This window comes from Dipodomys spectabilis, unplaced genomic scaffold, assembly GCF_019054845.1.
Source record: "Dipodomys spectabilis isolate Male_0828 unplaced genomic scaffold, ASM1905484v1 ptg000071l, whole genome shotgun sequence".
NCBI lineage: Eukaryota > Metazoa > Chordata > Mammalia > Rodentia > Heteromyidae > Dipodomys > Dipodomys spectabilis.
The window spans coordinates 1,483,993-1,510,855 of record NW_024870748.1 but is presented as its reverse complement, the minus strand read 5'-3'; the positions used below and the strand labels follow the sequence as shown (position 1 = coordinate 1,510,855).

Below are 26,863 nucleotides of genomic sequence, written 5' to 3'. Positions count from 1 at the left end.
CACACACACACACACACACACACACAAAATCAGCTCAAAATAGACCTTTCCTCCTTATAACTTGATTATTTTATTATACTAATAATATGAAGCTTTTTAAACCAGAGATGCTGTCTGCACAGTGTGAGCAGTCAGTAGAGGTCATCATTTCTCTCACATTTCCTCATCCTAAAGCTGGTCTTCACTTTTAAGGATCATCTCTATCTCTCTATTTCCTTACCTGATCTATTTTTTTGGGGGGGTCCGGTCATGGAGCTTGAACTCTGGGCCTGGGCTCTGTCCCTCAGCTCTTCAGCTCAAGGCCAGCGCTCTACCACTTGAGCCACAGTTCCACTTCTGGCTTTTTTCTTTTTTGCTTATGTGGTACTGAGGAATTGAACCCAGGGCCTCAGGCATGCAAGGCAAGCACTCTACCACTGAGCAACCTTCCCAGCTCCACCTGATCTATTTTTTTAAATATTTTTTTATTTTTAAAATACTGTACAGAGGGGTTACAGTTACATGAGCAAGGTAATGAGTACATTTCTTATCAAGCATTGTAACTCTTTGGGTTTACTTTTGGTCACACCAAAATCCATTAATTACTGGATTGAACAAAGATTGAGTGCTTCTTAAAAAAGCCAAATGAGAAATCATTTTTAGAAATCCTGTGCAAAATGTACATAAGAGTTCCAGAAAAAGATTCTTCATAATAACCATTCCCACTCCCCCTGACTCAATTCCCAAGCACACTCTGATATAGCGGAACATGAGGGGCAAATCAATGTTTCTTGATTAACCTGGTTTTTTCAGTTCTATCATCTGATTGTCTTTTCAGCTTTATCTCTTCATTTGATCTCCATAAGGCAAAACTTCCTCTTTCTCAAATGGGTTAGGCTTAACCCTGAAAACTACAGGCTTTGCATACCCAGGCTGAACTTCATTCTTTGGACTAAAGGGAACTCAAGAATGTTGGAGACTGACAATATCACTGACCTTAGAATTTCAGACTTTATCTTTGTGTGTGTGTGTGTATCTTTGTTGTAGGGCTTGAACTCAGGGCCTAGACACTGTTTTTGAGCTTTTTAGCTCAAGGCTAGTGTTCTACCACTTGAGCCACAGCTTCCCTTGTGGCTTTTTCGGGGTTAATTGGATATAAAAGTTTCACAAATTTTCCTGCTTAGGCTGGCTTTGAGCGGTGATCTCCAGATCTCAGCCTTCTAAGTACCTAGGATTATAGGCATCATCCACTAGCACCCAGCTCAGAGTTTAGCTTTAAGGATAAATTATTGTTCAGCGTTGTGAGTGAATGAACCACAGCAAGAAGTCACTTTGGGGAACTATCCTCTCTGTCAGTCATACTGTAGGATTCTAAATACTGAGATACATGGGAAGTAGCATTCATGTAAGTTAATATGATTTGAAGGGTTACCCAATGTCACTTTAACTAGAAACAGTTCTGTTAATGTTCTGCAGATTCCAGAAGGTCACTGACAAAATGTGAACATGTCATTACCAAGACCAGACATGAAGCCTTGAAAAGCCAAATCATTAGCTTCTGCTTAAAAATTATGGTATTGCTCAGCATTTATTGGTTTATTGGTTTTGATTTTGAGCTCAACATCTGTTTAATGGAGAAGAGAGAACAGTGTTCGCTGGTAGCAGAATTAGTTGTACCAGGTTTTTGCTGACCATCTGATCAAGATGTCCTCATCAAATCCTAACAATTGCCCTAGAAGGAAGACAGCATTGTGTCTGTTACATCACTGATGTGGAATCTGAAGTCACAGTTAGAACTGGCAAATCTAGAATTCTAACCCAAGTCAACTCTATCTTTAAATTTACATAATACTGCCTCTAATTTATAGAACCCTAAAATGTCCTACTATACTGAGAAAAAAAAAACTCTTGTTGAGAGCTTGGGGGACGGGGAGAGGAAGAGGTCATTGAATATAAGTTACCAAGCATTTACCTCTGGCCATAGATGCCAGGCTTGCCTGAGATGTTTTGGTGGAGTACAGAACATTTTCTGAAATTCACAAAGTCCATGAGCTTTCAAATAAGTGGGAGTAAGAAAAGGAGGAGACCTGGACTCCACACACCACTCAAGCTTTCCAAGGAACCCTATAATATCATCTGTGTTGAATGTAGTTGAAGAACCTTAGAAGTCAGCTACTGTAATGTTCTTAATTTACAAATTGGAAAATGTGAAATATAAAGACATGATGGCCACATAGCTAGTTTGTAGGAGTGCAGCAAGAAGGGGATTTTATACCATGGTCTTCCATAACCTTGTCTTCCGTGGACAAGAATTTCACTGTGAGGAACCATGAGATTTTAGCAACTCAGTTTTAGTCAACCAACATTAAATAATACATTTAAGTTTCCTGCTACTAGAAGTTGGAAAACACAATCACAATTCTGAGACCATGTACACACACACACACACACACACACACACACACACACACACACACACATATATTCAGGACTTATTTCACAGAGGCTGTCAGAAGATCTGGTTGTCTTTACTGATTTTTGAGCTTAGGCATTAAACAAATTCCCAAATAACTTAATTTCCCTTAATAACTTATCACTGCCTTACCAGTCTTGGATATGTTGAATATTCTATTACAGCATTTGTTTTCAGCTGGCACCAACTCTGGGCTAAGGGATTCCATATATTTACTTCCCAAAGTAGGCTTGAATTTGGCTTGAAATGTGTTACATTTGAGCCTTCAGAAGGGAGCCCCTTGTGGCCAGGGCTTGGTAAACAGGGTCATTTTCCTTTTCTTTCTACTGTGGAGGTACCAGACAATTCCTCCAGATACAAGAGGCCTGAGTTTATGTGGCCCCCACCTGGTGACCGTTTTAGGCACAGCAGCCTGAGATCTCTGCAGCAGAAGAGACAACTCTGCTTTTATACAAAGTTTCCTAGCCAAGGCTCATTGTCCCTATTGGCAGGAGCTATGGGAATGGCCTCTGGCAATAGGGTGATATTCACGTAAAAGGCAGAAAGGGGCACTTCAGGATTGGAATAGGGGTAAATCTGGAGGGATGGTGACCAGGCTGCAGTGGCAGCTGGTGAAGGTAGCCAAAATTCCAGTGCTAAAAACAATGAGAATTCAGTTGGAAATATCTCAGTAGTACATTTCTTGGTACATTTATTAATGGGCTGCCTTATTAGATGGCAGTTTTAGTTACCTTTAGAGCCTGCTTTCGAAAAACTCCTTTCTTGATTCTTTTAAAAATAACCTTTTATGCCGTTGAACTTGAAAAGGTTGTCAGGCGGAAGCATTTATGTGCTCTCATCTCAGCTAAAATAACTAACGTAAAGATGAAAGAATCCAACACATATTTACCGAGTACCTAGAGTGATATAATTCAGGGAATGCGGCGATTTTGGAGCTGCCATCAGCAATGCAGCCCTTCACTGACGTGTTCTGCATGCATGCCAGGATAAAATGAATAGTCCTCTGGCTGTAATCAATTTACTCCATTCAAACAATTGGCAATTGTATTTTCAAGCAACTGGCAATTTCATCCACTTTACCAAGTTTCCCAAAAGCACATAACTGAGGCCTGGCTGATAAGATAAATATTAATAATCAAAGAAAGCCTTCTGCTGCAGTGGTCATTGCTGGGGACAATAAGAAGTGTCTTCAGAATCTGGTCAGGTCCAGAGGCATTCTCCACCACCTGCCTCACTCCCCCTATAATCTTTCTGCTTCCTTGCTCTGTCTCATTTGGGAAACTAGCATTTAAAAATATAACAGAGTTATGCTATAGTTTGCTTATCCTTGCAATAAACCCCAGTTAATCGTTCCCTACTTACATGGATTTCACAAATAACTAGCCATTTTTCCTTTACTCTTTTTCTCAACAAAAGTTAACTAATTAAATGTTGTAGTGATTGTTTTAGGATTGTGTTTGGGAAATCGGAAGAACTGCATTCTCCTATTTCTATAATTGACTCTATACTTTGAACTCTCTCCTCTTTGGATCGCTTTTCTTTTATATAATATTAAGAGGTTGGACTAGATGATTTCTAATGGTTTTTTTTTTCTGTCTGTAACAAGACAATTTCTTTAAAAACATCTTCTAAGGCTCAGTATATACCACCTACTTTTCCTTTCCTGCCATATAAGAATCATATATTGCATCTAACTTTACATATTTAACAACCATACCGTGTAGTTTTCAAGGTACTTTGACATGCATCCTCTCCTTTGATTCATGTAAAGTACGCAGATCAGGCACTATTATCCTTATTTTTGATAGACTGGAGAAACTGAAGGCTTAAACTTAAAATAACTCATGCAAGGTCATAGAGCTAGATGACAATAGAGACTGAAAAAAGAGCCTAGGTTTTATGACTTTAACTCTAGCGCACTTTTCCTTTGGCAAATATAATAATGAAAAAACTATTTCTTTACTGTTTGCTTGGAGATGTTAAGATGCTTATGTATAGCTGTACAACCAGAAATAAATGGCTCCAAAATTTAAACCCAGAGAATTTGGTTTCTAAGCATAACCATTATTTCTATACTACCTGTTCTAAGCTGTAAAACATGTATCATATTTCATTTTATTTTGTATTTTTGAAACATGGTCCAAATATGTAGCCAGAGTGACCTTGAGCTAGCAATCGTCTTACCTCCAGGTCCTGAGTGCTGTGATTATGACTGTACTGCCACATCTAGCTAGGACATGTATCCTAAAGAGGATGAAAGGTTAATTTCTCATTTTTCTTGCCATATCTGGTGGGAGAAATATAATCATTTCAAAAGTCTAAAGCAAGTGAAGTAGATTTTACAGGAAGTTGAGAAGTAACTGTAAACTTTGGTAAACTGTCAAGCTACCTAAATAGAAAAAAAATATATATATATATAATAGTTTTACATATTTATAAATGTATGTTTATATATACACAGGATAATTGTTTATATATAAATATATCATAAATAACTGTGTTTTAATAATGCATAAATGATAAAAAGTCAAACTTCAAAGAAAGTTTAAGGGTCTGGAAAAATATTCCCAATATAATATAAAGAGGAAATCATATAAACCTAAAAGTACTGAAAAGCCTTATTTTGCATGACATTTACTTTTCTTAGATGATTTTATCAGTATTTCTAAAGACATTTTTATTAATTACAGAAAGCAAGAATTAATTTTGCACTTAACTTTCTATAATCATGAAAAGATGTTTCCTATATTTAAAAAATCAAACTGGAGTGATATGGCTTATACACATCAAACAATTAGAGAAAAACATTATCGAAAATCGTAACACAGTCAAACCTATAGCATTGCTTGACTAGTTTTCTCTGCTTAGGCTGCAAAACATGGTAGGAATGACCCTACTTTGGGAATCTAGCAGTCTGGTCCTATCTTGCTTCTACCAGTAGGGAGTTGCATCATCTTTGGCAAGTCTCTTCTTTCTGGTCCTCACTTTCTTCATCTATAAAATGAGGTTGTTGGACTAGAAATATTTGATATTGCTCCAAAAGTATGTGATTTACAACTGAACTTCAGTTGTTTTTTTGTACTCTCTACTATAAATCAGAGGGGGCTAACATGATAGCAGGTTAACACTGGGGGCACTAAATGAAAGATACCATTAACCATGGCCCTGAATTCCTGCATTTCCAATTCACTTGCTGTGAATTTATTCTTCTCCTTTGCCACCTATTTAGAACTGGCAGAGTTGTCATTTTCACATAGAATATCACTGTGCAGCAGTGAAAGCCAAGAGAAGAGGATTGTGTTGGAAAGATGTCATAGAGAAGTGACAAGAGTTAGAAGACACACATTACAGTCCTAACTCAACTATTAACTAGCAGTACGCCTTTGGGATAATCACATAGCTATTCTGTTCCTCAGTTACCTCATCTGAAAAATAAAAGATCCACAACACACACACAGACACAGACACACACACACACACACATACTTACACACACACGTGTTCTTGGGTAGGAATGAAATAGATGGTAGAGCATGGGTATACTGGAAATGAAGCAAAAACATAGTTGCCTTTGGTCATCACCCAGGTGTCAGCCTGCTGGGGAGAGCAGCTGTTAGAATAGCACTAGATTACAGAAGGAAGAGAGAGGAGAAAACAAGTCAGCATTGTCTGGTACTCCTCAGCAGGCTCCTTTCTAGTGAATCTATGCTGTGGAATCAACTAGTTAACCTTTGTTCTGGAGAGAATTGAGACTGAAATGTGGAAAATTACATTAGCAAAATTTTTCTTTTAACCTTTTCTATATCACTTTCCTTTGCTATTTTCAGTCTGACTCAGGCAAGAACCATCAAAAGGAGAAAATCCATCTACTCAAACAGATATTCTCTAGACTTCCCTCTACCCATCACCCACAATTAAAGAACTCATGAAAAACCATATCTGGGAAAGCTCAATTGGCAGTTCATTTTTTTTCCTTGTCTGAGTGAAGATGCATTTTTGCACTCTCCCACTTTAAACATATTAAAAGACTTTACATTTGAAGAAAGAAAGATTATTCTTTCCTTTAAGGCAGTAATTGCCAAGGTTATCATATTACTATCCCCATACTGCTTTATCCACCAAAACAGCATAGATAGTAATAAAATCATGTCTAATTCTGGGAAAAAATGTAAGAAAGGATTATTTCCTAGACAATTCTATTTAATAGTGATGTGATTATGCCTAATAGTGAAAATGCTTTGGATTTTTCAGATATCACATTTTTTTTCTGTTTTTTTTCCACCTAAACCAAACTTCTTATGCCCAAGGTAATATTGTGAGTAGATTCACAAATATACAAGTTGGTTTGCAGAGGTTTCAGAATGGCCAGAATTGTAAAGAATTCCTTCCACACCTTGATTTGGACTAATTACCTTCTTCATTTAGCATATACTGCACTACTCTGTGTTTATAATAACTACCATTTGCTGAATACTTACTGTAGCATGCATCATGTTGATGATCCACTTTAATCTTTACAATCTTAGAAGGTAGTTACTATTACATGCATCCTTATTTCACAGATGAGGAAGTGAGTCTCAGAGAGGATTAGTAATTTATCCAAGACCATATGACTAATAAAGCAGTCAAGATTCAAATTCAGGCAGTCCAATTTAGAGCCTCTCATTGACATTTGAATACTTTCCAAATTAAGTGGGAGACATTTTTCTGCCAAGCAGGGGTTAAACAATGTCCCTTTGCTCTAAGAGTAAGGTACAAAACTCATGGCCAGGAATGAATAGATGAGCTCTTCCCTGGAATACTTTGGCTTTTAGAATATACATAAATATGCAGTTCAATTTCCTGCTGAAAACTTGGGTGCATGAGTGGGAGATGTTTGATGTTAGACTGATGTGCTGGAAATTTGAAGGGGTGTTGTGATGCCTTTCTTGGCAGAAAAAAACTAATCTTGGGTTTGATGAAGAACTGAAAACTGTACAAAGGCTCCACAGAACAGCTGTTCAGGAAGGAAATTGAATTCCTAAAGTGACAAGAGATTTCATTTTTGAAATGAAAGTAAATTTCAGTTTTTAGGACTCAAATCTCAAAATGTTTTGAACTAATGATGGTACTCATAATAATATTCAATATGTGTCAGCCACTATTGTAAATATTTTATGTGGCTTTGTGGATTATGTACAATGAAGCCAAGTAACTTGCCAAAATTATCACAAGTAGTATTGAAGAAATGGAATGAACAAAGAAAAACCATAACTTGCCCAATAGTTTCATTGTAAAATCTCATAGAAACAAAAAAATAGATGAACATGCATAAAAATATGTGGATATAGAATCACTTAAGTGGCTCCATTTTTGTGGTCTTCTCTCATTTAAGAAGTGAAGTAAAAGCTGGAGATATGTGAGGCTCAAGTGGCAGATCACCTAACCTAGAAAGCACAAGGCACTGACTTCAATAAGATGACAAGAACTGGATATGAATTCATAATAAGATTTCAAAGATAGAAGTCCTAGAGATCATTCAGAAGAATCTCCACACTTTATAAGTAATTTAGAGTGGAAGCAGAGGCAGACAGACTTGTCCAAGTTCAACCAGACAGTTGGTGCCAGAGCTGAGACTAGAACACAAATCTCCTAATACCCGGACCATTGCTCATTTAAACAATCACTGTGTTGAAAATGAACTATGCAAATTGTCATGGAGGGTGAGTTCAGGAGGGAAACCTGAAAGTGAGGGAAGAGGTGACACTATTCAAAAGGAAATGTGCGTACTACCTGACTTACATAACTGTAACCCCTCTATACATCACCTTTACAATAAAAATTAAAAAAATCCATTTCCACTATAGGTTTTACTATTTTCCCCAGTCATAGAAATGTGATATCACAAATGTTCTAGTTTTTGAAATTTATTGGGATTCAACATAAATCACAGTAAATATGTGAGCAGATTAGTCTTAATCAACAGCCTGTATGTGGCCAATTACCCTCATTGGGAAAAGCATAGTACAGAAATGGTTATCTAGCATTCATAAACTTCAAATCAAGAAGTCTTTATATAAGCACTCCAGGAGTTTATCACCAACAAATACCAGAGGCTTTGCTAGTTAACACTGGTTTTCTCATGGGTGAAATTAATGGTATTATACATCTGGGCACTGGATAGACATGTTATAGAAGTATTCACAAGAACACTAGGAGAAAGAAGACATAGGTGGTATCTAATAAGATTTGGAATATTATCCTTTAGAAATGCACCATTAGGCTCTACTTGTAAATTACACTGTGGAAAGACAGGTTCTTGGGTAGCTTAATCATGCCACTAGAATGTTTTCTTCTCTGCCTCAGGTGAACCCACATACAAACTACTGTTGGAACACCTAAAAGGGCAGGACACTGAACTTTACTGAGCCTACAGAATAGACTGTCCAATTGTTTTATAGTTGTTCAGTGTTATTTATTGAATTTTGTTTGTGGCTTCCTTTTGTGCCAAGTAATGAGATTGTGGCAAGACCTATAGCCCTCACTTCAACATAGAAGACTACTGATAGCTAAGAAAGAGAGCCTAATGATTGTTAAGGGCCAACTTAGTTTATGTCATTTTAAACTCTACACACATAACTATACTTCTCTGTTTTAGACCTTAGCCTAAACTTGATGAGCCTCTTGGAGTATATGGGAAGCTCCTACACTGGGTGTTTAGATTCCTGCTTCATTCAGTGACCTCCCATTTGTGAGCTTGGAGTTTGCATGCATCAGCATCTAAGCTGTTTCCCCAAAGCCAGCCCAGTCAGAAGTACCTCTTCTGAGTTCAGCACTTGTTAGTGACCTTGTGGCAGTATTCAGACCTTGCTGTAGGCCTCAGCATTGCCTAGGGAGAAGTTAGAATTGAGCTGGCATTTAGTCATGGAAAACTACTATAGAAACCATGTCTGTCTGTAGGAGCACAGGAGAGATAGTTCTACTGAAGTGACATGACTTGATGATACACTAAGAGGAAAAAGTCAAAATTAGGTCTTTTCTTCTGAGAAAAGCTTTTTCCTGGCTGTTCTTCATAGTTATAATTACCAGTAACAGAACTTCTATCAATCAAAAATGGGAGTATAGAGGTCAAAAACAGGCACTTTCCACTCCTAGTCACCTCAGGTACTGTTATTGTAAATGTTTTGCTTGTGTCATAATGGGTTAAAAATTAGATTTGGAGCTAGAATCATAAGATATCCAGATTGCCACAGGCCTCACTATTCCATAATCATACCAGTTCCAATGCAATATTTATGTCATCTTTCTAGGTCCTAGAATTAAGATTTCAACTGCAGTTAAAACTGAGTCAGGCTCTAGAGGGAGAAAATTCTGAGGTAGAATCTTCGTTCTACAACATTGCCAGCTGAAGGACCTTAAGCTAATTGTTTATACATTTTCAACCATTTCTGATTCCTTTTGTATAAAATGAAGATGAGAGGCCCTCCCTTCTACCAATATTGTGATGACTCCATAAGTCATATAAAATATTTGGCACAGTGAGCTCCAAATGGTAAAGCTTCAATGAATAGTTATTACTTGGTAGTTATTATTACTTCAACTATGGTTTTAAGTTTGTTGATAGCAATAATGGGTTGGAAGGTACAATGACGTCCTATAAACTGATTATAACATATCTATTTTTAATGAATGGGCTGGCATTTGCCATGACATCTAGTTTATAACGTAGCTAAATAGCAATCATTAGCTAACAAGCAAAGAAAGAAGAAACGTTAAAATGAAAAGCATTCCTGTGTCTTTACTTTCCATCTGAAAGCATAATTTTGCTTTTTTTTTCTTCTCAGGGACTCTGAGGCTATTTTCTTACTTCTTTCAATTTTAAGATTCCTAGTCTGACAGCCCACCTCACTAATGCTTGCATGGTCCAATAGAATCTCCTTTACACAGAGAAACAACATATGAAAGTATCTGATACAATATCTTGATGGATGTCCAATAGATTTGCATTCTGAATGTTCATATCTGATTGTGGTATCAGGGCTTATTAAACCCAGGATTCTCCAATTTTATGTGCATTAATATCACCCATAGTGTTTGTTATACATCTTAATCTTATATTTTCTGATTCAATCCATCTGAGATATGATTCAGAAATTAATATTTAATAAACATCTCTGTTGATTCTAATGCAACTGGTCCAGTTCAAGAAACACTGTTTTAAACTAATCAACAAGTAGCTTTGGAATTTGAAATTAGATATAAGAATATTGGAGACTGCTCACTTCAGCAGCACATATACTAAAATTGGAACGATACAGAGAAGATTAACCTGGCCCCTGCACAATGATGACATGCAAATTTGTGAAATGTTCCATATTTTTTGCATCTTATATATATACTTCTCTAATTCGGGGAGGGGAAGGGAAAAACAAAATGCTTAAATAAGGATACAGGTTGACCCATTGTAACAATGAGATGTACAAAACATTATGTTGAAAACGAACTTTACAACTTTGGCTGGGAGCAGTACTTGTGGAGGTAGGAGGGAAGAGATGTTAGGGAGAAAACAAAGGAGAAGGCAACAATGCTCAATAGGAAATGTGCTCGTTACCTTGCTCATGTAACTATAACCTCTCTGTACAGCATTTTTTACAATTAAAAATCATACAAAAAATAAAAAATAAAACAAGCAACCCCTCAAAGAATATTGGAGAATCTGTAACAAGTTCTAGCTGACTATAAATGTCAGTAGCCTTTCTATGTTATATTTACAAGAGTGTTCACATACAGAGACCCAGACAAGATGCATAATACTTATCCACCTACACATCTTGCTCTTTTCTTGGGTCATCTGTTGCTTATAGGCTGAGCCCTTTCTAGGTAGCTATAAGACGAGGAACTTAGTTTCAATGAGTAATTGGCAAGGTAAGTCAGCCAATAATGAATAACTGAGGGAGACTATTTTAGATCACAAGTTGTTTTGTGGGGGGGGGGGTCATAGGGCCTGAGCTCTGACTGGGCTCTGTCCCTCAGCTCTTCACCTCAAGATTAGCACTCTGCCACTTGAGTCACAGCACCACTTCCAGCTTTTTCTGTTTATATGGTGCTGAAGAATTGAACCCAGGGCTTCATGCATGCAAGCACTCTACCACTGAGCCACCTTCCCAGCCCTAAATCACAAGTTTTAAAAAAAAATTAAAAAAAATCTGACCTCACTTCACCACAAACTGATTTATTTCTAAAATTTTTCCACAGTAACTTTAGAGGATCATAAAGTTGAGATAGTACAGACAGCAAACAACCATGGTCAGGACAGGCACAGACCTACTGTAATCAGAAGGATGTGACCAGATGGATCAAAACTAATCAGAGTCAAAGGCAATTGATTCCGTAATGAATAAAGTACCCCGATTTACCCAGAGAGAATGACAAAGGCTTAAAAAAGATAATGTATATGTCAAGCCCTCTTCCTCATCCTCAAGGGTAGCTATAGTATGTCCTGAGTGCCCACTATCTACGTGGTACCCCCTTTCCTTCAGCAGATGTCTTGGACAGCCCTGAATTTTGCAAGGTGGTAAGTGATAACTGGAAATATTGGTGGCTGATGAGGATTTAACTCATTCAATTCCAGTAGCACACATGCAAGTTAGTATGGGTTTTCATTAAAATAACCCACATGGATTTGTAGAAATAAAGATTAATGACAGACTATAGGAGGTAATGGTTTAGGGGAATTGGGTGCCATTTTATCATCTTCAAATAGTACTGGATAACCTTTTAATGACTTTCTGAGAGTAATTATTAGCTCAGATATGTTAGAAAGTGACATTGGTTCTTTTATTTCCCATAAGTGAGTGTCTCACACAGACCTTAAAAATGGAGTCAGTTTTTAGGCTCTTCTGGGACCAGCTAGGGTTTGAGTTGTGTTGGAATTTTTGCTTCTATCCCTGTTTTAAGAGAAGTCAAACAACTGAGAAGCAGATGTTACATGTCTCCTTCTGGCATGCCTTGACCCACAGAAGCAAAGAGGAAAGGGAGTTAGAACCACAAGCCAGCCTTAGATCTCTTGAGCAGTTGCATCTAAAAGGGACATTTTGGGATGTGGCAAAAAGCCAATACACTGTCATCCTGACTCATGAGCTACCTCCTCTCTCAGCCTGCCTTTTAGTTTCTCCTCCACATCCCAGCAAATAAATAGCTCTAAGTAAATGCTCTCATCAGACACCAAATTATGACACCTACCTGGCTGAAATGGACACAAGATTGTTGTGAATGTCATAGAGACATCTGTGAGTAAAAATTAACAAAATATGTCTCTTACAGAAGTTTTTTGGAAGCTGAGCATCTACAAACCTGGATAAAAGCTTATCTGAAAAAGCTTTTTCTTTGGTGATTATCATCTCCCTAATTTAGACTTGTGGACCATCAGGTTTAGTATCACCTACAAGCTTGATAGATATATAAAGTCTTCGGCCTTGCAACAGACCTATTGAATCAGAATCTTTATTTTAACAAGATTCCCAGGTTGATATACACATGAAAGGTCTAAAAGTGTCAAGGTACCCACATAGTGTTGAGGGATCATTACCAACAGTATTTCCTCTCCTCATTCTTTTTTTTTTTAATTGTGAAAATACCATACAGAAGGAATTACAATGACATGGGCAAGATAATGAGTACATTTCTTATCAAGCATTGTTGCCTCCTCCTTTGTTTCCCCTTAATCCCTTCCCATCTCCCTCCCCCCCACTGTCTCTCCCATCCTCCCCCCTCCCATCCTGTTCCCCCTGCCCGCCATCCCGCCAAAGTTGTAAAGTTCTTTTTTCAACATAACGTCTTGTACATCTCATTGTTGCAATGGGTCCACCTGTATGCCTTTTTAAGCAATTTGTTTTTTCCCTTCCCCTCCACAAAGTATACCAACATCAAATACAGTGAAAACAGGGGTTATACCATGGGGGAGGGACATACAAAGAAACAAAGAAATATCTTATAAATATGTTAGAAACAATAACAAGAAAGAAAAAAAACATTTGAGTCCTTATCTTGGGGTTCATTTCACCTAACATTAACTTATCTGACCTTTTCTGCTTGTCTCAGACATACACTAGTTATTCTAAATAAGGGAAACCATGCGACCTATGTTTCTTTGGGCCTGGCTTACTTCACTTAATATAATTTTTCCAAGTATTTCCATTTCCTAACAAATAGGGCAATGTCATTCTTTCTGATGGAGGCATAGAATTCCATTGTGTGTATATACCACATTTTCTTGATCCATTCATCTACTGAGGGGCATCTGGGTTGGTTCTGTATCTTAGCTATGATAAATAATGCTGCAATAAACATAGCTGTGCTGGTAGCTTTAGTATGGTCTTGTTTGTGATCATTTGGGTAGATGCCCAAAAGTGGGATTGCTGGGTCATAGGGGAGCTCTATATGGAGTCTTTTGTGAAACCTCCATACTACTTTCCAAAGTGGTTGAACAAGTTTACACTCCCAGCAACAATGCAGTAAAGTTCCCTTCTGGCCACATCCCCTCCAGCATCTGTTGTTATTAGATTTCTTGATTATAGCCATTCTAACTGGGGTGAGGTGGTTTCTCAATGTTGTTTTGATTTGCATTTCTTTTATGGCTATGAGCATTTCTTCATGTGTCTATTGGCCATCCCTCTTTCCTTTTCAGAGAAGTTTCTCCTTAAGTCTTTAGCCCACTTATTTATTGGGCAGTTGTTTATTTGAGGATTTGTTGTTGGGGGATTTAATTTTTTGAGTTCCAGGTATATTTTAAATATGAGACCCTTGTCCATTGTATGGCTAGTGGAGATCTTCTCCCAATCTATGGGCTTTCTATTGATCTTGCTAGCTATGTCCTTTGCCATGCAGAAGCTCTGCAATTTCATGCAATCCCATTTCTTTGATTTGTTGTGTTTCTGGGTCTTTGCTCCTCTACTTCCTTCTAATAAGTACAAATGATAGTTGTGTTGAGGTTAATTGCTTAAAAAGACAACCATTTGAGAACTAAAGAGCAGGGAGGTCTAGAATGGAGGCTATATATACTGACGTCTCAATGGAAATCCAGAAGATGGTATGCTGGTTATTTCCATTAGGAGGCAGACCAGAGTGTATGCATGAGCCAAGGCAAGGGAGAGATGGAGGCGGATTTAGTGACTTTGAGAGGGGTGTTGTTTTGTAAAATGTGGCACAGCACATGCTATCTTAAGGAATGGAAACTTTCAGCTTGCAACTTAGCTTCCTCATCATCTTTTTCCTTTTTTGTGGCCTTCTTTATGGGCAGTACATCTTCTGCCAGTGTCTAATAAGCAACTTCTGACCCTAAAACAGCCTTTCCTTTTTCTTTGTAAAGAATCACCCATGAGACTATTTGACTTATATTAAATCATAGGACATGAGGGATTTCATAATGACACTTCTATACATGCATGTAATGTTCTTTGATCATCTTCACTGCCATTATTACTTTCTTACCTCTTCTTTCCTTCCCACCTTTGCCTATTTAATAAAATTAATACCTATAAATTTTGTTTGTCTCCACCATTGTCCCAAAGAGTTTTACGTTTAACATGAAAAGCTGAACCTGCCTATGGTTTAGATATACTTACATCCAACCTACTCTGTGCAGCTAGTTATTTTACTTTGGCCAGTAAAATTCTTCTGTGGTCAAAGCCAGTTGATTTTTGATTTGAGTATACTGAACTGGCACCATGAGCCTTATATACCAAAACACTCCCATTTAAGTATTTTTCCTTGATATCGAGACATGATGGTCCCTATAGTCCTTGGTTTTAAAGCAAATTCTCCTCTATTATGTGTATTAACCATTTACTTGCTACTTTCAGCCATGTTTCTTTATTAGATGTAAGAAGCAATTACTCCTAGTGTATAGAATCTGAGGAGAAAAAGGAATATTCCAATGAAAATTCCATGTTAAATAGTCCCTATATAAGTTCCATGAGGTTAGGGCAACTGGATCAGGGCCAGTCCATGAGCAGGGAAGTTTGAAAGCAGCAAGGGACACGAGCCGAACAAACACAGAAAGGAGAAGAAATAATAGCAATAGAAAAGATAGAAGTATGAAGAAAACAAATTCAGTCCATGTTGACATTTTTCCAAGGACTGATCTTTTACATGGCACATACATACTCCAATGTTATTTGTGGCTCTGTGTGTGGAGCCCCAACATATCCTGCCATATCTTGAGCAGCTCTTAGAAGGGAGAGAATTCCTTTTGTATCTGTACAACCTCCACTCTCCTGTTAAAGGATACCTGTCAATCCTACCTGGGATTTTAATGGCACCTTCTTTTGAATGTTTCATCTAATTACACCCAAACTAATGGAATAGAGCTGAAACTTGATTTTTTTAATGAAACAGGTAAAGTATACAAATGATTTTGTTAAAGTTCATGGAAGATAGAAAGTTTTATAAGAATATATTTGCAACCTCCATCTAAAAATTTTAAAGATAAGTCACTTGGATAAGAATGCTTATCCCATTCTAAAGTTATAAATTGTACTTTCTAAAAGCCTGGACATCTCTTAAAGCTCATGTTGTCTTTTAATCCTTAAATCTATTCCATGAAAATGACAAATATCTTAATGAACATACAAAGAGAACTACTAATACTTCAGCTGTTTCATTTTATTTTTACTTTGCAATCCATTAAAATGAAACCAACCAATCCACTCTGACTACTTAGAAAAATAAAATTCAAAGATCTATCAGAAGCCAAAAGCATCTCCTAAAATTTCAAGTAGCCCCCTCTATCTTTACCTACAGGCTAGGTAGAGAAACACAAAATTAAGAAAACAGCCTCCATAGAGACAAAAGTCATGGGATATAGAAATCTAGTTTCATTTAGGGAAAGAAGTTATAAGTGCAGAGAAAAGAAAAATCATGTTCCGTTTTGCAGTAACTACAGAGAACAGAACAATTCTTTGTTCATTTTCCCTCAAACACTTCTTTTCCTCCCATCTTCATTTAGCAGATCAATAGGACGTGGTCGTAAGTGGAAGGGAATACACTTTGCAGGAGGCTCACCTTTACAGCCTGCTGATTGCCATCTATTTTTATGGCTCAAATGTACAGTATCACCTTCCTCCCTCCTCCCCTATGAAAAATAGATTTTTAAAAAAAAAACACACAATAAACCTTTAAGAAGGTGACTTAAATCTTTGACTAGCACCATTGAGGTGACTTCTTTGTGCTACAGTAGGCTATGCCAGCTGGCTAGAGGGACTGAGAAGTAAGCTAAGCCAGTAAGCTTACTGAAGACTGGCCAGCAGAGAAGAAAGGGAAAGCAGCAAAGGCACAATGATCCGGCAGTGATGTGGGGAGGTGGAGCCACAGCAGACATTTAGGATGTGAAGATCTATTTCAGGGTAGGAGCTTTGATCCTGAGGTCTTTACCTTGGTTTCAAAGCTCACAAGAAAAAGACAGACATCCCTAGCAAATCAAAACAAATAAAACAAACCCCCTCAAATGGCAGAGCATGGGATCAAGAGAGATATTTCCTTCCCAAATGGACTTAAATGGTTAAATGGATCCTGGCAATTAGAATAATTAGATAATTAGATTGTGACTATATGGCAAGACAAAAATCTGTTTCGGCTAAGTACACTTGGTAGCAAATTGTGCTCAGTTATAAAAAGGAATGTGTTCTCAGTGAGCAGGTATATTTCAACTAGCTTGAAAAAATTAGTAGAATAAAAATTTGCACTTGATGAGTTAAGTTTAGGGAGTAAAAGGGATTTTGCCTGGGGCTTTATTAGAGCTTATGTCCCTATTCTCAGTCCCACCATCATCACTGAGCTTTCATCAACTGATTTTTTTATTTAAGCCAATGTGTTTAGAGCACAATTCCGTGGTAAATAACCTTTAAGGTTACATTTGCCTTTTCTCTGCTTCTTGCAAACAGTGCGTAATCCACGAGCACATTTGTTGGCTGTAAAGGTGTACAACAGCAATTTTTGCAATGACAGTGCGGAGAGGGAATATGAGATCTGTGTGCTAATGAGCTGACACTGCAGAGGCTGGGGCGGTGTAGTGTGGAGTGCACTACAAGTGCATAGCAGCAAGACACAGGAGGGGACTTCAAGGGAATTGGCGGTGTTTCCTGAGGAGCCAGGGCAGCAAAGCATTGCAATGGGACCCAGCAGTCTCCTGATGTTTCTGCACCCTTGAAGACCTGAGGATGATGAAATCTGTTTTGTTTTAAGAATAGATATGTGACTTCTAAAATGTGTATATATCCCTTCATATATGTACTGATTGTGTGTGTCTGAGTTCCAATGCATGCTTACCACTGCATGTATACTGAAATCAAAATATTCACCCTATCCTTTTATTTGGATTTATCTAGCTTAACAGAAAAGTAAGACAGCAAACTCTATTTCTATGAAATGGGAACATGTACTCTAAATCAAATGAGTCTTTATGATAAACTTCAATTTACCTTGGAGCTGAGATTCCAAATGAAACACCTTTGAAAGCCAAGGAGTTTTTTTTATTGGCCCCTTATGGCACAGAATAAAGTTGGAGTCTGTCTTAAGCAAGCCTTATGGGGTTTGTGCAAAAAAAGGTTACTAATAAAGTCTTAATAACTGATGCTTGGGATTCATTGTAAGGAAGACTTCTAAATACATTGCAGGGGGTAAGGAATAATACACAAGGAAAATAAAGGGCGGGGGAACATACTGAGGGTATTATTATTTGCTCATTCTTTGTCTATCAGCTTGTCTGTATGCCTAAACCTTAGAAAGTATGTGCCTGGCTTAGAATTGAGAATGCAGTAAAGATCATCAGAGGATATCAACTCTAGTGTTAGAGAAAGCTGAATGTGGACATTTTTGCATGGCAACAGTGGAAACTTTCTTAATTTTCAACAGTGCATTCCATATTGTACCATACATAAACTGATCTTGGATCTTCTCAAATTTGTCCTAGGTTTCCAAGGAAGAGCAGGGTAGAGGGTAGAGAAGATTTTCCTTTGTACAATAATGTAGTCACTTAGAGGAATGGAATATGAGGTCACTTTCTAGGTTCCAGTACTAAGCACGGTCCCTCCATCCATAAGAAAAAAGAACAATTGAAGCCAGAGATAGAAATCAGATACCTCTGGGGTTTCCCTTGCCCCTTGAAACTATTAGTTTCTTCATTCAGGGACTGTTATTGGACCAGTCCTCTTTCTCAGACCAGACAGCAACTGCCAGGAGACAATTTTGAGATCTGGTCTTTATTCAATGATTGTGGTATTCAGACATTAATGTTTTGAGGGGTCGAAGAAAATGACAGCTTTCCTCACTTGTCTTCTGAGCTGTAACATCTGAGGATGCGCAGGCAACTGAATGCATTATTCCATGTATGGTATTAGCTCAATGCACACATTGAGATGTGTGCATTTGACATAACCAAGGGCAAAGTAACCTTTTGATTTTGTTTTCCTTGTTATCAAGTTAGCCACAACCCTTCTCCCACACTCTTAAGTCCCTAGACTTTTGTAAATAATGGTGCTGTGTATTTAGGATGAGAGATTTTGATCAATTGCTTCCCACCCCCATGGTTGTTCCTTTATTGCCCCAAGAGGTAAAATATTAAGACAACACCAATGTGGATGAGTTATCACCTGTTCCCAAACTTGAAACTTTCACATGTCAAGGATCATTTCCTGACTGCTACTTGCATAGGGTTTTGATGGCCCTACGCTGGCAGGTATCAATTTGGTTTGGCCTTAAGAACAGGACCAAAAGCCTTGGAAATTCATCATTCCTGAGAAGCCAAATGGCTCTCTTATCCCAGTCCTCATCAATGAGAAAGACAGTGAAGGAAGTTGAAATAAATGCTATTTGGTATTAATGATAATAAACCCTAATCGTTTTATGTATTTGGTTTTAAATCTGTTCTAATTGATATTTAAGAAGCTGTATTTTGAGATTCAGCCTCTTGAGAGATCACAGTGCTGTGGGATTAAGAGTCAGATGTGTGTTGTAAATGCTGTGGAGACAGTCTGGGATTACTGAAATAAGATGCAAAGGATAGCCAGACATTTTGCAACTTTCACACTTAGCTAGAATTAATAATTTCCTATTTTTGTCAATGTCAGAAAGACCAAGAATGTCAGATACCGACTATTTCAGAGTATGTTCATAAATGAATCTGCACCTTCAGCTAAAATTTTCTGAAAGATGATAACTGTCACATTTCTTGCAAGGTACTTCACCCCCACCCCCTTGGTGCAAATCTTCAAATTCAAAGAAATTGTGTCCTTGGGGACCCTTCCATCAATTTTTGGAAATTCCATCTTTTGACCCAGAGGGTTTGAATAAAGATGGATGAAAGGTTAATTCCACCAAACGTTTTTCCTTTGAAAGAAAAAAAAAAAAGAAAAACAAATCAAAACTACACCAGCCATTGAAACATCACATGATGCCATCATTGGTCTCAATGTTGTGACACTTTTAATGAAATAATCTTAGACGAAGAATTCTTGGTCTTTCTCACAAAATATTCCATTCAAGTAAAACCTTGTGTCCAACAGGCTATTAACTAACTAGGTTCTTGTGTTTAAACTGCTTAAAATATTCCCTTTGCAGGGGAATAATTGCTAGCACAACGATGGATTTTGGAGATGACTTTAGGGCTGATGAAATTCTTCATTTTGATATGTGGTTTTCCTGCCACCACTCCTCCACTATTCCCCCACTAACCTCTTGCTCTAAATTAAGATCAGAGTTGTATTTAAATGTCTTTGGGGTAAACAACACCAGGGCAGACAGAACCAGCTTTCCCAAATTTACCTGAGCACCCTCTTCTACCTATTCTCAGTTTGCTAGCTATTCATCACTTAGAATCAGTTTGGAGTCTTCTCAGTTCCTATCAGAGCTCTCTCAGTATGAAAGGTGATATTCTAGGACAGAAAGAGGCCAGGGAACCCAGTCTAATCTGTCCCTCAAGGTCACTTGTTTGCAGGATTCTCATATTTGCTTCCTACACATTAAGCAGTTGTCAAATTCAGCTATTGCTACTGCTAGGCACCCAGCTTTAACACTTAAGTAATGTACATCCTGAATTGACTCAATCAAGAAGCTGCTGTTTCTTCTTTTAAAGATCCCATCTGAAGAAATTTCCCTGAACAACCATGCTATTTTTCTTTCTTTCTCTCTTTTTTTTTTCTCAGCTAAAAAGAGTGCGGGGGAGGGAACGCCAGTTTGGCAGGGAAGAAAATGAAAGTTTTGCATCAAACATTATTCACCACAGAGTTTTGCTCACCACTTTGAGTTTTGCCCACTGTCTTCAGCCCCAAGGCAGGCTCCTCCGGGGTTGATTTATGCAATGAGAAGCTAGGATTGACTAGAATATTATGTCTGTTGAAACAATCACCCCCTAGCACACAGACAGACCCCGACCATCACAAGCAAAATGCAAATGAGGTCCCCAAGGTCCCAAAGGGAAGAATAGCAGATCTACTTACAAGCGTTAGTCACAGAAAAACTATTGGAAGAATCCAAGTGATCAACATGGTAATTCAAATGGAAGGGCTTCTCAGTTGTGTTCTGGTTGGTGTTGTATAACTGCACGGCAAAGCGGAAAGCGCTGTGCTCCTGCACTGTGTTCCTCATGAAAAGTCCACCTATAAGCAAAGGGAACCGAGATTTGGCTTGGTGTACCCCCCTCCACCCTAGGACAAGTTAGAAATTGGGAACATTAAATACCAGATATCTCTCAGTGTTACTAGAGATGCTCGACCGAGGATAGAATTTTCAACCTGTGTGTCTTTCTTCAAGACTTAGGAACTCAGATTTTAGCCAAGTAAAGCCTGCCTTTTCTAGACTGAAGAGGCTGGGGCGCGGGGGGGGGGGGGGGGGGAGACAAAAAGCGAAGCCTGGGCTGCTTTGGGTCAGAGTGACAGAACCAAGTAGGACTTGGTTCTTTCTTAGGCAGTAGCCTTTTTCATCTCCACGCCCCCCACCCCCCAAGCTGGTTCATCTTTTCCCAGGGTAAAAGGGTAGGTGGGGAAGAAAAACAAATTTCATTCCTCTTGCTGCCCCATCTCCTCTCCCCATTAGCCACACTCCACCATGACAATTCGGGGATTAGTTCAGTAATGGCAACATTTCTAACTTCTCTACTTGTAAATACAGACAGCAGTAAAGAAAACTCCCTTCCAGTTCCCAGAAGCCAGGCTCCAAACAGACATAGCAGCAATTCATGAATTTGTGGTGTGCGTGACTTTGCTGCTTGCTAGCTCACTCTTCTCCTGGTCTCACCCCCACGTCCTACCCCATCCTCCAGCCACCGACCCCACTGCTGCTTAGATCTGGCGGATCTAAAGTAGGATCCATCTCCTCTAATACTACCCTGTGTCACAGAAGCTACAGACACGGGACAGGAAGCCCCTGGCCAGGGTTAGGCTCCCTGATGCAGCCAGACAGATAGCATCACCCTGGGACAACTTCCAGTGGCTGCACGAAAACCATGGCAAAGTCCAGAGCAGCGAGCTGAAAAGCCGCGACTCTTTACCACCCCCACCCCCGCGCCCGCAGCATCCCAGCCTCTGGCTGGACTTCGATGGTCCTGTCAGCTGGGGAAACCCAGCAGACCACCCGCATTAGTCCCAGGAGACCCTTTCTCCCACCCCCAACACTCCCCAGACTAGCCCTCTACTTGGGGCTCATATCCCCTCTACAACCTCTGCCCATTCTCCATCCCCAGGCCATGCAGTACAGGGACCAGCGCAGCCTGGGCAGTGGTCTCAGGTGCAGAAGAGCCTGGCCCCACTGGCTGGCTTGCTGGCGCTTACCTATGCTGATGGTGTTGGGGAATCCTCCGTGAGAATGACCCAAAAGCCCCAGGACTAAAAAGAAGACCGCCCGGAGCACGTTTTGCCCCATTTTCTTCTGTCTGGCCATGCTTTGCCTAAAACGAAGCTGACAAGAGCATGGGCACAACTCGGGAGTCGTCAAAATAATACTAGAAAAAGAAAAAGAATTCACCGGCTCTTACACCCCCTCCCCTCAACTTGCTCTCGCTCACTCTTCCTTTCCACCCCACAGTAGTCCTCCTCCTCCGCCACCTCCTCTTCTCTCTCTCTCTCCCTCTCTTCTCCCTTGCGCTCTCTAGCGCGCTCTCTATCTCCCTCCGTTCTCTCCCTCCCCCAGGATCTCTCACACCCCCTCCCCGCCCCCACCTCACTTCTTCACACCAATCTGGAAGGCGGGTTCATTGGTTGCAAGCTGGGTTTGCCAAAGCGATTTTTGAGAGGGGGGTGACGAGAGAGAGAGAGAGAGGGAGAGAGAGCGAGAGAGAGAGAGAGAGAGAGAGAGAGAGAGAGAGAGAGAGAGAGAGAGAGAGAGAGAGAGAGAGAGCACTAAGACACAAAACAAACACTAAAAAAAATCAAAGGAGAGACAGAAAGAAATTAGAAAACCCAAGAGCACCCTTCCCTGAAGATGGTGGGTAAAAGAGAGGGGAAAGAAGGAAAGAGCAAAAAGGCTCTGCACTGGTGAATTGGGCTCTCCCAATTGGGCCGGTAGGGGGATATTGATCAAAGTTGATCTGACGTGGAATTAAAGCAGCACACCGCTAGCTCCTCTGCAAACTGCAGCCCCGACTGCAAAGCCTAGGCGCTGGCGTTTGTCAACACCGGAGATGGGATCAATGGAAATACACCAGTTCTCGAGAGGACCAGGCTTTCAAACTGAGGCCAGTCCCCATTTTTTTTAAAGCTGCATTACCTCTGCCTTTGTGTATTTGAAGACGAGGGTCTGGGGGTAGGGGGTTAGTGCTTACTCCTGAGTCTTTGTAAAGAGACTCGGACAAACAGTTCCCATCACAATGCGCCCAAAGATGCTGCGCATGCCCGGTCTCCGCCGCTCAGTTTTTACAGCAGAGATGCCAGGGCCAGCGAACAACCCCCACTGGGTTCCCAGCAGCTTTGGGAGGTGTGTCCCTCCCCCCACCATTCAAATGCTGAAGTGGTTTGCATCTGTCAGGGGCAAAGCTTTGATGGCTGCTTGGGAGGATAAGGGGATAAAAAGTATGTGCCTGGAAGTGGTAACTAAAAGGTTAATGAAATGGACGCTCAGTCCAGCCGCTGACCTAGGAGAGAAGTGTAAGAATGAGCTGGGATGGGGGTGGGGATTCAAAGTTAAGATTGGAGGAAACTGTCCCTTTATGCTTTGCTCCCTTGGTGTTTCCAACTGGATGAAATAGCCTAGGCGCTTGAGTGAGGACTACAGAGGTAATCTGCTCTCTCCAACTCTGTTCTGAGAGGAGGAGGCAAGTACCTATGAAATCATATAGTCCAGCATGGACCTCAGTGAAGAGTGGTCTCCTGCAAATCATGCAATGTATGAACGTGCCCAACTAAATTCTTTTCTATAGCCCCATTCTCCTGTCGTGAGAGGGGGGAAATTTTTATTTCCTAACTTTTCCTCTTACTCTGTAGCTACTCTGTAAGGCCTGCATTTTCTCCTCCCTATTCCTTTTATTCTCCTTTTCTTATTCTCTTGTCCTGGTTTAAATGGTCAATGAATGTTGATGTCAGTGTTAAAGGCCAGAAGGACAGGGGACAGGGACCCAGAGACCCAGTTAGTATATTGATTTTGGTTACTCCAGAGCTTTTACCTTTGCAAGATATAGGCTCAAGGCAAGAATAAAGGGGTTCGAATCCCTGTGGCAACCAGAAAATATAAGCTCTTCTTCCATTGCTGTTCATTCCAATAATGCATAATCTCTTTCTAATTACATCACCCACAGAAATCTTTTGTCTTTTTCATGACAGTCCATGGCTAGAAGTGAGGGAGAAACCTAGGAACCAAAGATTCATTTGACAAGTAGAAGGAGCTTTACAAATATGGAGAAAGAGAACATCATCCAGCAACATAGCTTAGGAGACATGTTCCCATTCAAATCTAAATTTTATCACAAATAAGTAGTGTGTGGCCTTGAACAAATTTGTTAACCTCCTGCTTCTCAGTTTTCTCATCTTTCAAGTGGGAATAGCATTTCTTTGAGATGATTGTGAACACTAAATAAAACTATTTTTTTATTGTGAAAATACTGTACAGAGGGGTTACAATTACATGGGCAAGATAATGAATACATTTCTTATCAAGGATTGTAGCCTCCTCTTTTGTTTCTCCTTCCCATTCTTTCCCATCCTGCCCCCCCAGCGCCCCCCACCAAAGTTGTAAAGTTTGTAAAACAATTCATTTAAAAGCATCTAATTCAGTATTGTTTCATAAAAGAAACACTGAATGTTTATTTCCAAACTTGTTTCCCTTTTCTTTCTGAGCTTTTAAAAGGATTCTCTTCTCAAAACTCTTCATGCTGCCACTGTCTCTTCTCACCATCAAGCCCTTAACTTCAGAATCAGTGCCAAGTCTTTGCCCATATTCTCCATTAAAACTTTCCCATTGTAGCTCCTCAAGAGCCTCAGGAGACAGATGAGAAAAATGAACTTTTACTATATTCTAATGGCAGGCATAGCTGACTGGATGTTTAAAATGCTTACACTCAGAGAGCTTCATCCCTGTGCCAGGCACTATATATTCCTCTTTTTATTTATTTTAAATTTTATTTGATTTTATTGTAAAGATGATGTAGAGAGAGGTTACAGTTATACAAGTAAGGTAATGAGTACATTTCTTGTCTAACAGTGTTACCCCCTCCCTCGTTTTCTCCCACTTTCCCTCTGCCCCGGCTCCCCCCTCCAAAGTTGTAAAGTTCATTTCCAACATAGTGTCTTATGAGTATCGCCCTTGTATTGGTTCACTGTTTATCCTTTGTCTCACAATTTTGTTATTCCCCTTCCATTCCCCAAATCAGATAAACATATATACAAGACACTGTACCAAAATTAAAAAATAAAAAACAGTGACAACAGAGAATAAACCAAAGGGAAAAAAAAGAATGAAGATACATTTAAAGAAAACACCAAAACCCAAAAATCTCTCTTGTTTCCATTTCTTGGAGTTCATTTCAATTAGTATCATTTTATATGATCATATGTACATAGATATTGAGCTATTGTGATCCTCTGCTAGGACTATCCTAGACATATGCTAATTACTACAAAAGAAGGAAACCATGGAGCTTATGTGTTTTGTGATCTGGCTTACTTCATTTAATATGATTTTTTTCCAAGTCTTTCCATTCCCTTAAGAATGGGGCAAAATCATTCTTTCTGATGAAAGCATAGGATTCCATTATATACATATATACCATATTTTCTTTTTCCATTCATCTACTGAGGGGCATCTGGATTGAAGTTAGATCTTTATATATCACCTTGTACCTTCCCAGAATCAACTCCAAATGGATCAAAGACCCCGAAATAAGAACAAATACCCCAAAAATATTACAGGAAGAGATAGGGGATGCACTAGGGCTCCTTGGCAGAGGTTGAAACTTCCTAAATAAAGATCCAGAAACACAAAAAATCAAAGAAAGGGTGCATAAATGGGATAACATTAAACTGCAGAGTTGCTACATGGCAAAGGGCATAGCTGGCAAGATAAATAGAAAGGCCACAGATTTGGATATCTTCACTAGCTGTTCAACAGACATCTAAAATATACTTAGAGCTCAAAAAATTAAATCCCCCAAAACAAATACTTGAACAAACAACCATCCCATCAATAATTAGGCTAAAGTAATATGAAGAGGAAATTACAATAGTCAATAGACACATGAAGAAATGTTCAACAGCTCTGTCCATAAAAGAAGTGCAAATCAAAACAACATTGAGATTCTACTTCACCCCAGTTAGAATGGTCATTATCAAGAAAAGAAATAATAACAGATGCTGGTGGAAGTGTGGCCAAAAGGGAATGCTACTACACAGTTGGTGGGAATATAAACTGGTTCAACCACTCTGAAAGGCTGAAAGGCAGTATGGAGGCTCCTCAAAAGACTAAACATAGAGCTCCTCTACAATCTAGCAATCCCACCCCAGGGCATTTACCTAGGTGATCATAAACAAGGCCACACTAAATCTACCAGCACAACTATGTTCATTGCAGCATTATTAAAAAATAGCTATTTTCCTCTTTTTAGATTACATAGTTGTCATTTTAATAGGGATTCAATGTTTTGACCCAAAGGAATGCCCTCAATCAGGAAGTTTTGCTTTTGACTTCAGGAAGGTGAATCATATATTTTGTACTAGGGGAAATGACTCTTAGCATACTTTCATTCACTCTTTAAATCAGCTAGGTCCCATCAATGCTTGGTCCACCATGAGAGGAGGTAGAGGAAGAGATTTGTGGCTGTCTTCATTATCATTTGACTTATGGGGCAATGAGAATGGGTCAATAACAACAGATGAGATGAAGAAGATGTGGACACTTGAAAATCCTCCATTGATGTCCTCACTTTGCTTTTATTTGTTTTGTCAAGTGTGGGGCTTG

The 26,863-nt window shown here is 39.2% G+C and overlaps 1 protein-coding gene and 1 non-coding gene across 2 annotated transcripts; one reads left to right on the top strand and one right to left on the bottom strand.

The window, feature by feature from the left end:
* Window positions 1-2,899: 2,899 nt before the first annotated feature.
* LOC122109938 (glutamate receptor 3-like) lies at window positions 2,900-22,438 on the bottom strand. The gene is made up of 4 exons (XM_042682410.1): window positions 22,252-22,438; window positions 20,923-21,081; window positions 10,955-10,960; window positions 2,900-3,087 (listed from the first exon to the last, which is right to left on the bottom strand). Exons 1-4 carry the CDS (start codon window positions 22,358-22,360, stop codon window positions 2,900-2,902), a joined length of 462 nt encoding a protein of 153 aa, XP_042538344.1. The 5' UTR covers window positions 22,361-22,438.
* On the top strand, window positions 10,706-10,812 carry LOC122109993. The gene has a single exon (XR_006147794.1). It is a non-coding gene; the product is annotated as a U6 spliceosomal RNA (small nuclear RNA).
* Window positions 22,439-26,863: the final 4,425 nt, after the last annotated feature.

What these genes read in the sequence shown, in the direction of transcription:
- LOC122109938 (XM_042682410.1), bottom strand. Translation starts at nt 22,360, where the DNA reads ATGGCCAGACAGAAGAAAATGGGGCAAAACGTGCTCCGGGCGGTCTTC. An exon ending in CCCCAACACCATCAGCATAG is followed by an intron (nt 21,082 to 22,251) that starts GTAAGCGCCAGC and finishes CTTTGCTTATAG; the next exon opens with GTGGACTTTTCATGAGGAAC.